The sequence below is a fragment of the Sciurus vulgaris genome (assembly GCF_902686455.1).
Source record: "Sciurus vulgaris genome assembly, chromosome: 7".
Taxonomy (NCBI): Eukaryota; Metazoa; Chordata; class Mammalia; order Rodentia; family Sciuridae; genus Sciurus; species Sciurus vulgaris.
Window position 1 is genome coordinate 149,541,978 of NC_136467.1, and position 12,176 is coordinate 149,554,153.

General features: G+C 45.8%; 1 protein-coding gene across 7 annotated transcripts in view; it reads left to right on the forward strand.

The window, feature by feature from the left end:
* The window catches only part of RNF144B (ring finger protein 144B), a 149,243-nt gene that overhangs the window by 129,514 nt on the left and 7,553 nt on the right, over nucleotides 1–12,176 (forward strand). For all 7 annotated transcript variants that reach the window (XM_079147096.1, XM_079147097.1, XM_079147093.1 and 4 more), the window contains exon 5: nucleotides 11,034–11,238. In XM_079147096.1, the coding sequence (XP_079003222.1) occupies nucleotides 11,034–11,238 (205 nt within the window). The remainder of the gene's footprint in view (nucleotides 1–11,033; nucleotides 11,239–12,176) is intronic.

A 12,176-nucleotide genomic window follows, 5' to 3' on the forward strand; every position in this document is an offset into this window, starting at 1 on the left:
CTGATAATTGTCAGAATACAGAAGTAGAAAACAGTTTTAAATAGCATCTCCAGCCTTTTGCATAATTTACATGAACAAGAACAGTCTTAAGATCGAATAGCCCTGGGCCTTTACCTCAGTAATCAATTCTCCTTTCTATAAGTAAACTGCAGTTCAAGTCTGTGAATTTGTCTGCCTCTGATATAATTGTGTCACAGTTAATCACTCCTGAATCATGGTTCACATTAAAGTTTCAAGGGTCACTGTTTTGGAGGGGTGCTCTCCAGTTCTCTGGATTCTCCCTTTCTGGATTTTTTAACTTCTCCCCGTCTCAGAGTTACACGATGCTGTCATCCCTGCAGATGCAGTAGAAATTAGTTGAATGTTTATCAGTTCACTTTCTTTTAACTTTAGGTTAGACATTAGAAGGAGGAAGTGGCTACATCTACTATTGGGATCATTGTGCATTTTGTTTACATAATAATCGTGTTTCCTAGGCGAAGAGCCAGAAGGTAGGATTGAATGGCAGAACAGTAAAGAACGTCTCCTCCCCTGGACTCCTCTCGTTTCAGATCCCTGCCAGGACATTGTCAGGAGATGAGAAGAAGCTGCAGGTCTTCCTTGTGTGTCAGTGGTTTGACCACCCCCTGGTATCTGTCAATTTGCTCCTTTTGGCCTGAGTCCTGGGCAGTCCTGCCGGAGGCCAGGGCTGCCAGAACCTGATGTCCCTGCCACGCTTTCTCCTTTGCCCCTAATCCGGCCTCCAGGCCCCACTTGGCACGTACTCTGCCGCAGGAGATGCAGTAGGCTGTCTGTACAATGTGCCTGCCACGTCCAGGGATTCAACCAACTGTGGATTGAAAAATATTTTCTAAAATATGTATCACATGTATCACACACAGACTTGTCTTCTTACTGCTATTCCCTAAATGACGCAGTGTAACGACGACTTTTGTAGCATTTACTTTGTGTCAGGGGCCCTAAGGCATCTGAAGATGACTTGAAGTATGTGGGAGTATAGGCTACACAGAGTACTATGCCACTTTATATAAGGGACCTGAGCCCAGTGTTGTTACCTGCAGAGGTCCTGGAACCAATGGCCCTGTATGCAGAGGGAAGACTATATATAAGCAAAAGTGCTCTTAACGACATATTGGAATTAAAATAATTTTTTAAAAGAAAGGCAACTCTTTTACTTTCTGCCTACTTTTGCTTCTAGCTGCTCTTATAGGGGCTGAGCTATAGGGTATTCTGAAGGACAGGTGCCTTGCCACGCCCAGATTCCTTTTCTGTGGAATGTAGCTGTAGAGTATTCTGGGTTCCTATTCCTTTTGGAGAGGCTGTCCTCTAAGAGTGGCTCATACACATCTCTCTGGGTGATGCTTCTGTTTTCCGGAAGCATCTATGCGCAGGACCAGAGTGGAACCTTGCCGTCTGTGCTGCCATCACCTGTTGTTACAGCAGGGAATTGCTCTACCAATACTTTTTCTTGTACTTTTCCTCTGGGGCTTCATCATTTATTCAGTAAATAGTGTTCCAGACATCTGGCTAAGTCAGTGGTTCTCAGCTAGGGCTGAATTCATCTTCTGCAGGACATTCAGTGGCATCTGAAGACATTTTTAATTGTTACCTCTAGGGAACGGGTTGCTGCTGGCACCTGGTGGATCCAGGTCAGGGATGCTGCTGAACATCTAATACAAGGACAACCTCCTCCACTAAGAATTCTCCTGCCCAAACTGCCAGTAGTGCTGCTGTTAAGAAACCCTGCCCCCAATGAGATGGAATCAGTGATTGTTAACCCCCAATTTTTGCTCTAAAGAATTCTGGTGTGTGGGGAGCTAGGTAATAAATAATATGTACCATTTATGTAAATAAAGGTCATAGGAAAGAGATGGATGGAGAGGGTATTTTAGGTAGGATTTCTATGGGAAACCTCTCTGAAGAGGTGGTCTCTGGGTAGAGACTTGATTTGAGGTGTGCAAGACACAGGAACACCCATGGGAGTTCCTTCTCAGGCAGAGTGCAGAGTAAATACAAAGGCTCCGAAACAGGCCCAGCTCCTCCGCAGGAAGCTGCAAGGAGGCCTTTGTGCTGGAGCTAAGTGAGCAGAGGGTTTCTCTGACTGTTGTAGGAAGAATAGATGGGAGAGGAATGTGGGCAGCAGACAGATCTCTTGGGAGGCTCATGGAAAGGTCTGATCCACGATGGCTTTGGAGTGTGTGTTCCAAGAGGAAGCGCTGAAAGCTGCCCCCTTTGGAGTAGATTTGGAAGGTAGAACTCTCAGGCTTTCCCTGGTAGTTTGAGAGTGGAGAGGCACACAGGACCAGAAGCACATATTTTGGAGTCAGGTTGATACCCGTGACGTGGAGCTCGGCAAGGAACACAGTGTGGATAAAAAAGTGGTGTCAGGGCTGAGCCCTGGGGCAAGAGAGGTTTTGGAGGTGGCAGGTGGGGCAGAAGAGGAGAATCCAGCAGAAGAAGCTGACAAAGGATGGCCAGAAGACAGGTGACAGAAGCGTTGAAGGACTGAGTGTCGGCTGAGTCAGATGCTGCTGTGAGCTCAGGAGGGAGGAGGAGCGGAGTTAGGAACAGGTAGTAGAGTTCAGTGCCCTGGCGGGTGGGGCTGGGGGAAGAACCTGCTTGGAGAGGGTTCAACATGTTATGAGAGGAGAATGGGGTTAGTGGATAAGTTTTAAAAAACTCCTCGAAGGGGTGTTTTGTTGTCGTCTTTTAAAGAATCCGCGATCCAGCAGAGGGTTGACACAGGAGGGAAGAAAGGGGCAGAAGCCAAATCCTTGAGCTGCCAGTGGGTGGAGGCCAGTGCAGGAGGCAGGGCTTGGGTTTGCTCAGGGCAGACTCAGTTCTCCCATCTCAAGACGAAAGGGGAAAGAAGGCAGCTGGGGCAGGGGCGAGTGATCGGGAGCATGGGTTCTCTTTCATTGCTTTCTTCTCCCGAGGAGAATAAGAAGGGAGCTCAGCAGCTGAACGCGAGAAGAGAACAGGGGTACTGGAGGTTCAGAGTAAGAGGAGGAGCTTTATGTAACAGGAAAGTAGAGTAAATCTGGGAATAGTGAACACGAGCTTCCCACAACGCCTCCCAAGCTGCACACGTTCAGAAACCACTTAACCGGTGCTCACAGAGCCCAGCTCTCTGTCCGTGGCTGTGCGTTCTCAAGGTAGCTGTAACCCAGAAAAAGAAATTGATGTTCCTCGTGGTCCTCTCCATCTGCCGGTTGCGCATCTGCAGATTCAGGCAGCCCCAGACTGAAAAACTACCTATGAAAAACTGCGTCTGTACTAAATGCGTGCAGACCTTTTCTTCTTTTCATCATTCCCTAGACGATACAGGACAGCAGTTATGTACGTGGCATTTCATAGGCTCAGGCATGGTAAGCCACCTGAGATGAGTTAAAGCACATGGGAGGTGTGCGGGTGCTGGGCAAACACTGTGCCAGTTCATAAAAGGGACTTGTACATCTGCGGATTTGGGTATCTGGCGGGGGAAGGGTGTTCCAGTAGCCGACCCAGAATCCTGAGGTGCTACTGTACCTGGAAAGCCAGCACACATGCACACCCCAAGATAGAACCGACAGAACTTACTGATGCAAAATGTGCTTTCTTTTCTAATCTTTCGTTTTTTTAAAAAAATTACTTCTTAACGACTCAGTTGATTTCGCAATCCCTTGTTCGAAAAAAGCACCATGAGAAAAAAATACAGATTTGTGGGTCCCCTTTCAAAGAGTTTAAAATCACATTAAAGTTGAAGATTAAGGGGAACAAAAATGGGAAGAATTCCACTAATTCTTGTGAAGACCCTGCTCCGTGCTGGGCACTGTGTTCAGTATGTTATAGACAGTGTCTGTTTAACCTTGACTCCTGGTTTTTTAGGAAGAGACATGTTGGATTAAAGGACTGCTCTTGGAGGTGGTAAACCCACACTTTCTCTGGGATTAGGACAGCCCTGGCTGAGCTCCGTGAACACCAAGTCTCCTTCCACTCTGGGTTTTTATGCTTTTGTAAGACCAGACTGCTTCTTTACATGGGCACATCTCTACTTTTGCTTTATTTGGATCTATCAGATCAGTTACTTATTTGTGGTTCTAATCTATAGGCTTAAATGTGGCTGCTAAAAATGTGCAGTTATAAATAAGCCTCAAAAGCAGTACGGTTGGCTCAGAGTCATCTGGTTGTCACAGATGTGACAATCTCAAAAGATTTCTCTCTGGCAATTCTAATCAAATTAGCAGTTCCCCAATTGAAAGAGTAGAAAGTGTGCATTCCAGCTGAGGGGTCTGTGCCATGAATCAAAAGTAGGGGAGGTAGGTAGAAAAACAAATTATGTAAGTGTTCTTTGTGTCTAGGCCCAGAGGCACGGTGTGCCTTTTCTTCAAAATGCCTATTCTACAATAAGACCTGTGCCTGGCTATTCAGTTGCAAGGAATTAATCTCTTTAGTCCTGTCCCTGTATTCCAGGAAGAGAAATGGGCTCACTCACTGCTCTGAGTATCCACTCTTGCTAACTCAGCTCCGTGCTTTAAGGCAGAAATATAAAGCAGAGAGGACTGCCGGGGACTTGACCGGTTTGTGTTTCCACGCGACTTTTAATGGCTTGACACGCAGACGATGCTGGCAGGTATGTTCTACACAGCCAGAGCAGTGTTGAAAAGCCACAGGACAAACTCAGGCACCCACATGAGAAAATGAGGTCTGTGTCCAGCAGACCTCACGTAGGCACCTGCTACCGCCGGCTGTGTGGGTGGCCATTCTCCGGGCCATAATTGCGCCAGATTCCAGCTAGCAGGCCTCTCTTTCATATTTACTTAGAAAGGGGGCTTAGGGCTGGGGGTGTGGCTCAGGGATAGAGCGCTTGCCTAGCACGTGTGAGGCACTGGGTTCGATCCTCAGTGGCGCATATAAATACATAAAAAATAAAGGTCCATCAACGGCTGAAAAAATATCTTAAAAGAGTGGGCTTCATGGTAGGAGGGGGCCTCTCAGAGTAGTAATTACTTTGAATTCATAGATAACTGGTCACACCCTCAGTGTAGAGATGTTGGTCCTCTGCGGTTGACAGGGATGTACAGAGTGCGTCTCATCTCATTGGTGGCGTGAAGGGAGATCCAGAAACCTCTCTCTCTGTCTGTCTCTGTCTGTCTGTCTTTCTTTCTCTCCTTTTGTACTGGGCATGGAACCCAGGGCTTCACACATGTTAGGCAAGTACTTTACTACTGAGCCACATCCCTAGCCCTATTTTCTTTTTTTAATTTTTTATTTTGAGGTAGGGTCTTGCTAAGTCATCCAGACTGGCCTTGCACTTGTGATCCTCCTGTCTTGTGCTTCCAAGAAGCCAGGGTTACAGGAAGTAACCACTCCCAGTCAGAAGCATTTCCTTTCACTCTACTCTGACTTTATGTGGAAGAAACAGCCCGTACGCCACTGAGTACTTCAGTGGAACTTTGCTCCACAAAGCTCCACAAAGACTCCAGACGGATATACTAGAAGCAATTAATAATGAATCGGGATATAGAACCAGAAGCAATCTACTCTTTAGAAGATGTGTAGGCATGCGGGTTTTACTTTAGGTACATACTCCTATCTATGTACAGGATGAACGGGAAGTAGAAGTGGTTGTCAGCTTAAAAAACTGTCCCCACTGTGGCTTCTCTTCCTTCTGGACTGTGTGTTCTGCTCTTCACTTTCCCTCTCTGTGCTCCATGCTTTTCTGAGCTGGGTCTAGGTTTTATATTGTTGTGTTTACTCTTACGAGGGCCTGTGTTCCATGGTGAACAGTCTTTCTAGGAGGGGAAAAGCCAGCTCTGGGTTGTTGCACATGCCACTTCCTAAGAGGTAAATGCTTCCACTGTGATTGACCTGCTGCCAGTGTGCTGTGCTGTGACTGAAGGTGGGGTTGGGAAGAGCTGCAGGTGGCCTTGTGAGCTGCCTGGAGCTTCCTTCAGGACTGCTGGTGTCCTTGCTTAGTGTTTCCTTAAGTCCAGAATCTTAAAGCTGATATGTGGGAAGAGGCTGTTCTCTCCCTTTGTATCTTCCCTGTGCTGGCCACCTGCAGAGTTGCTACCTGGGAGGCTTCCTTCCTTCCTTCCTTCCTTCCTTCCTTCCTTCCTTCCTTCCTTCCTCTTCCTCTCCCTCTCCCTCTCTCTCTCTCTTTCCTTCCTTCCTTCCTTCCTTCCTTCCTTCCTTCCTTCCTTCCTTCCTTCCTTCCTTCCTTCCTTCCTTCCTTCCTTCCTTCCTTCCTTCTTTCCTTTTTCTCTTCTTTTCCTTCCCCTTCCCCTCCCCTCCCCTCCCCTCCCCTCCCCTCCCCTCCCCTCCCCTCCTCTTCTCTCCTCTCCTCTCCTTTCCACCTCTGCTTCTGTGGTGCTTTAGATCTAACTCCACTCAATCTCTTTGCGCTCCGCACACGCTGTCTCCTTTTTTCAGTGATTACGAGGGACTAGTTGAACTTTCTGATTTTAAAGTATTCCCCATCTTAAATGGGGAAATTTCATTGTGGATACTTGGATAAAAAAGCTCTCTGTAAATAACTCTTAAATGGTCCTATCTCCACCCCTGAGCTGCTCACAGATACTTGTTCATAATTTCATTTTTGTTGTCTCATGGGATGCACTGTCATTTATTTGAATCATTTGATTTGCCTTTTTTCCTTTCTTCTTTTCTGACATTCTGCTTGTCTTGCACATCTCTTTTCCTCTTCATACTCTGAGATGTCTGAGGAGGGAAGTCTCTGTTTTTCCAATTCATATGTTTTTCCATTTCATTTTAAACAGGTACCTGAAATCAGTCATTTGTTGAATGAACAGTGAAAAGGAGGCATAGCCCCAGTTTTCAGTTTTATAATCACAAGAGGTCATGCCTGAAGAAGACATCTGGAATAATCCAAATTAAAGTGAGAGTTGAGCCTAGTGGTAGCATGAGTCCTATAAGTAAGTAAAACGTGGATGAAACCTAGGACTAAGTCCAAGAGCCCATCCATGCCTTGCAGCAAAGGTAGCGAGACAGAGGGTGATCATGGGAAGGAAAGAGAGGGGAGGAAAGCGCCTTACCCAGGAGACACAGTTATAAGAAGACCGTCAGATGTGAAGTGCCTAGAGGATGTCACTTGGAACTTTAGAGAGCAGTTTATTGCAGTGCTTCTTTTAGAAACTTAGGAATGAGAAGCCATGAATGTGGATTCCTCAAGCAAAGACTGACGGGAGGTAAAACAGATGTGAGTTATAGAGAGGCAGTAGGGTTCCAGATGAGATGGTTATTTTTGTTTTCATTACTATTTGCCCTCTTGGATGACACTTCATAAAAGAGGTTTCATGTTGAAGTACTACATGCAAAGGTTTCATGTTTTGCTACATTGATGTCTTTCCAAATTTGAGAGCCCTAATTGAAGCGGGTGGAAGTCGTGGCCTACAATACATTGTAACATGCGTCTCACACCAGGACTATTATTGGGCAGTTTTAGTGTGCTAAATACATCTGTGGATGAGCACACTTGGAGAGAACTGGAAATTCTACTGCAAGGCAATTCAAGATGATATTATTAGTGCATTATTATAAGCCAGTTGTTTGCACGGAGGATGTCTATGCTTTAAAATCACCCGAAATTACTGCTTTAAGTCAATAGGTAGCAGTCCATTACCATGTCAGCAAATTGGAACACACAAATAAAATGAAAAACAGCTCTTCCCTATGAACTAAAGGGAGAAAGGCCATCTCCATGAAGAATTAGAGAATAGCAATTAACAGGATACGGATTCTGTGACCCCAAATTAAGGTAGCACATAATAGCGGTAGGTCCTTCAAGAATAGACTTGAGGCTTGGTAAAGAAGAAAGGGTTTTTAGTGAAAAGGAAAAGTGTAGAATGAGAATTGTGTACGTGGAGAAAAGTGGGAAACACAGGGGAGGTTTGCATATGTTTCAGTGTTATAAAAGGTAAACCATTCCCAGGGGACAGCTGAATTCCAGAATTATTTGTAAGCTCATTGCTCATATGCCAAATTGAAAATAGTTTTATAAAATCAGTTTTTCTAAAGTATATAAGTAGTGTTAGCATCTTTAATATTTTTTCAAGTTAATAATAGGGTAAATGATTATCTCTTTCCCCTATTTCTGACCTTTATGTAAGGGTAACTATTAATATGTTACTTCAACATTCTTCTGAAAAATGTTAAAATATTTCTCTATATACATATTTTATCCATATGGCTCATTTATATTCTTCTGCAATCTGCTTTGTTTTCACGTAGTTTATCGCAGAGGCCTCTCGGCGTTGTCATGTTGATTTACCTTATTTTTTTCACTCTGTGTAGTGCTCAGCTGTATGGATGTACATTATTTGTCTGCTTACCCACGTAAAAACCTTATAGATCTGGAATAGTGCATTAACTTTTTAAAAGTCTATAAATTTTTATTATGGTGCACAAGGTTTTCTACAGAGTGAAGTATGTGGACATGTGTTTTGTTTCAGTTTACACGCTCACATTTCCATGCCCCTCACGTAGAGGGCGATAAAATCACTGGTTGGGAAAGACTTTGGAGGCCATCTTGAACATGGTCCTTTGATTAAAGTAAATGCCACATGGAAGGATGAGTCCTTGTTTGAACCACAATTGCTGGAGGTAGACTTATTAGTAGAGGTGCTTTTACCTGCAAGGAAAAGAGTGTCAGACCACAAGTGACTGGAACAGCAAGGACTCTCGTTGCCTCACATAGAGGCAGTCCTGAGGCAGGCTGTGGTGGCTTTGGTTAATCTAGCTGCTCAACTTCTCTCCATCACTTAGCCTTCCCTCAGAGTTCCCGGTGGTCATGTGGTCCACACAGCTGTGCTCAAAGGCTGGCAGGCAGGACAAGGGATTCCTCCCTGTGCATCAGGGAGGGGAGGAGGATTTTCCCCAGAAGCCCTTGGTGGGCCTCCCCTGGCCTCCCATTGGTCAGAGTCATGCCAGGGCCCAGGCCTTCACTGTTCAGAATTGGGAAAGTAAGTCTCTGGAATATTCAGACTGTGGAGATATGTGTTTCAGCAAGGAAGTTTGAAAGGGGCAGGAAGAAGTGCTGAATACTTTACAGAACCCAGTTTTACTTTTGGACAGAGAATTGAAATCTATACCCTGTGTCTCCGCTTTGGTCATAGTTAAGCTGCATAAACCTTCCCCCCGAAGCAAGACTCTATGAGGGAAATACACATACCACATATGGATATTTAGCCAAGAATGAAACACATATATGAAGGTGGTCCCCTAAGATCACAGCACCAGTGACATCTCGCCAACTTAGTTTGGCCATGAGGAAGCCCTTCCTGTCTCCCTTCTCCCCATCGCCCTCACTCCTTCGCATGAACCTTTATGTTCCATTACAGTGGGGAGAATACAGATGACCACAGTGTTCTGTGACTTTCCTTGCCTTTGCATTGCACGGCGTGCCACAGCTGTCCTTAGTGGCCTTGTGGCAATTCATCAAAGTCTACAATCGCTTCTTTATTGTTTCTGCGTCTGCCGGACCGCCCTGGATACCTGAATGATAAACCGATGGCAGCCGGCCAGAACTTCTGCCCAATCATTAAAATTGATTGACACTACCCGGATGAACGCATCCTTGTGTCTGTTTAAGTGATCACTGGAGGTGCTATCAGCAGCATGTTATTCTGTTAAGATGTCTTAGTTTTTTTTTTTTTTTTTTTCATTCTTTTCCAACCAAACTTTTAAAAGACCTCTGACAGGGCTGGGGTATTGCTCAGTGGTAAAGCACTTGCCTAATATATGTGAGACCCTGGGTTCCATTCTTAGCACCCCCAAAACAAAACAAACAAAAGCCTCTGAGTGGTAAGTAGATATCTGATGTCTGAGTCCTTATCTCCAGTTTACACACTAGCCTTCAGTTCTTTGGGCTTAGGATAAGTGAAGCAATTATAGAAGAAGAGCTTGGAAGAAAATACTAAATGATGTGGAAGCAGAGACCCCGACCTTAGAACTTACCTATGTCACTACTCCCTTGACTTTCCAAAGTTTGCAGGTATTAGAGGGTCTATCTCTCTTAGAGTCTGAGAGTCTTTGAATAGGAGGATCCGTTCCTGCTGAAGAGGTTTGTATTAAGGGCCCATCGTTCGCCAATACCATTCCCCAGAATGGTCAGCTAAGACTGCGTGTTTAAGGACGTTATTTTAAAATGAAAAACACGTAATAAGGATAGATTGAGTTACTACTTTTCTAGGTAAGACATCAGTGGAGATAGTGTTTATTGGAATATTTCACATGTACCCTCTTCCCCAACCTTGAATTTAGGAAGTCATTAACTTCAAAAACTGAACTCCCACTTAAGGCCTTCACGTTCTTCTGCACCACCCTTTGGACTGTTTGCCTTCTATCTATACATCTCTAGGAATCACAAGCCTTAGGAGGTTGAAAACTAGACTCTCATCTGTTTGTTGTTTACAAAACAATGTTGCTTCAGAGGAGGAAATGCTATGCTGTCCCTCAAGTGACCTCGTTTTCCACCGGGTATGTTTCCTGGGAGGTCGTGTTATACCAAGAGCGATGGAGTCTGTGACCGAACAGAACAGAGAGGCTAAGCCAGTTTTGTAAACAGTCAATGGACAGTCGTCTGCCTCCCACCCATCTTCTTCCCTGTGTGCCTCGTGGACCTAGCCTGTGTCACAGGACTGGCTACCACTGATGGTCCGCGAAAGCCCCTGCCTCCTAGAGACTGTGGGTCTTTTACAAACTGTCTCCCACTAGCACATCGAACAGCAGAAGGCTGAGACTGAGGAAACCTGACCAGAGGCGGGAGGAAACATTCTAGGGCTGCAAAGTTCGATTGGAGAGAACACCCTTATCTGTTCAGGAAGGCAGTGGTACCCTGTTCCGTTGGTACCTACTTTGAGAAACGCGGGCAACCCTGCGGCTGGTAGGGTCAGACCCATTATGAAGAGTGACTGTAGAAATCATCACCCTTGGTTATATTATAGCCCATGTAAAAGGGTAAGGGAAGGGGGAAAGCCTCAAGCTTGAATTAGAGACAGACAGATCATCCTGTCTCTCCCTTTATGTTCTAGAAGTTCACCTGGACCCCCACCGAACGTGGTGTCCTGTTGCAGACTGCCAGACAGTGTGCCCTGTGGCAGCAGGTGACCCAGGACAGCCTGTGCTGGTGGAATGCCCTTCTTGCCACCTGAAATTTTGCTCCTGTTGCAAGGATGCTTGGCACGCCGATGTCTCCTGTAGAGAAAATCAGCCCATCGTCCTGCCGACAGAGCATGGGTAAGAAAGGAAGCTGTCTTTGAGATTACTCAGGAGTGTTCTTGGAAACCCAGCAGAGGTTCCTCGGGGGAAGAGGGATCAGTGTGGCATTCAGACTCACTATTTTCTTATAGAGTATCCCTGACAGGTGTCTCAGAGTTGGTCAACTGGCAACATAGAATAATGACAACAGCATTTCTAAAAGGGATTTTAGTTACTTGCCCCAGAAGAATCTTCCAGGTATTGTGAAGCTAGAGCTTGTGTGAGTCTGACTTTCTCTGGGTGGGGAGGCTCCATACTCTGGGGTTCTCGGTAGAGGGCGTGGCTGTCTGCTTAGGTACGGCATCTGCCTGCCTGTGGGCCATCTTCTCCTTTCTTTGTGCAGAATGAGGCAGATTATTTTCCTACCTGAGGAAATTGCCAGCTCCTGAGTGCACCAATCAGAGCAGAGAGAACACAGCAATACAGTAACAGTCCTGAATTCTTGGGAAATGGAGGAAGACAGCTTCACTTAGCACTATATTCTCTGAAAAATGGTGTGGAGATTTAGATTTTGTTATGATGAGAAGCTGTTAAACCAGCATCTCTTCGTATGGAGTTTCGGGGGGAGAGACCTTTGTGTTGGATCCCTTGCTTTGCCTGAGGCTGTGGTTGCTCTGCCTTGGCAAGAACGAAATGCCAGTGTTATGGGCCAGTTGGCTTCATCGCCCTGCACCCTCCAAGCGTGCGGAGCAGCCTTCAGGAAGGGTGATGCTGCCTGGAGGTGAAGCTGTGCTCGAATCTCAGACCAGACAGAGGAAGAACAGATTCAATACACACAGCAGGCACCGGCCGCCTTACCCAGGTTGAAGCCTCAGCTGTAAGTGCCTCCTACAGTCACGCTGTCATGGCAGGATGTGCCTGGGCCTCAACAGGCAATGTGAAGAGCAGGGAGGAGCAGATGATGTGAGTTCTGACAG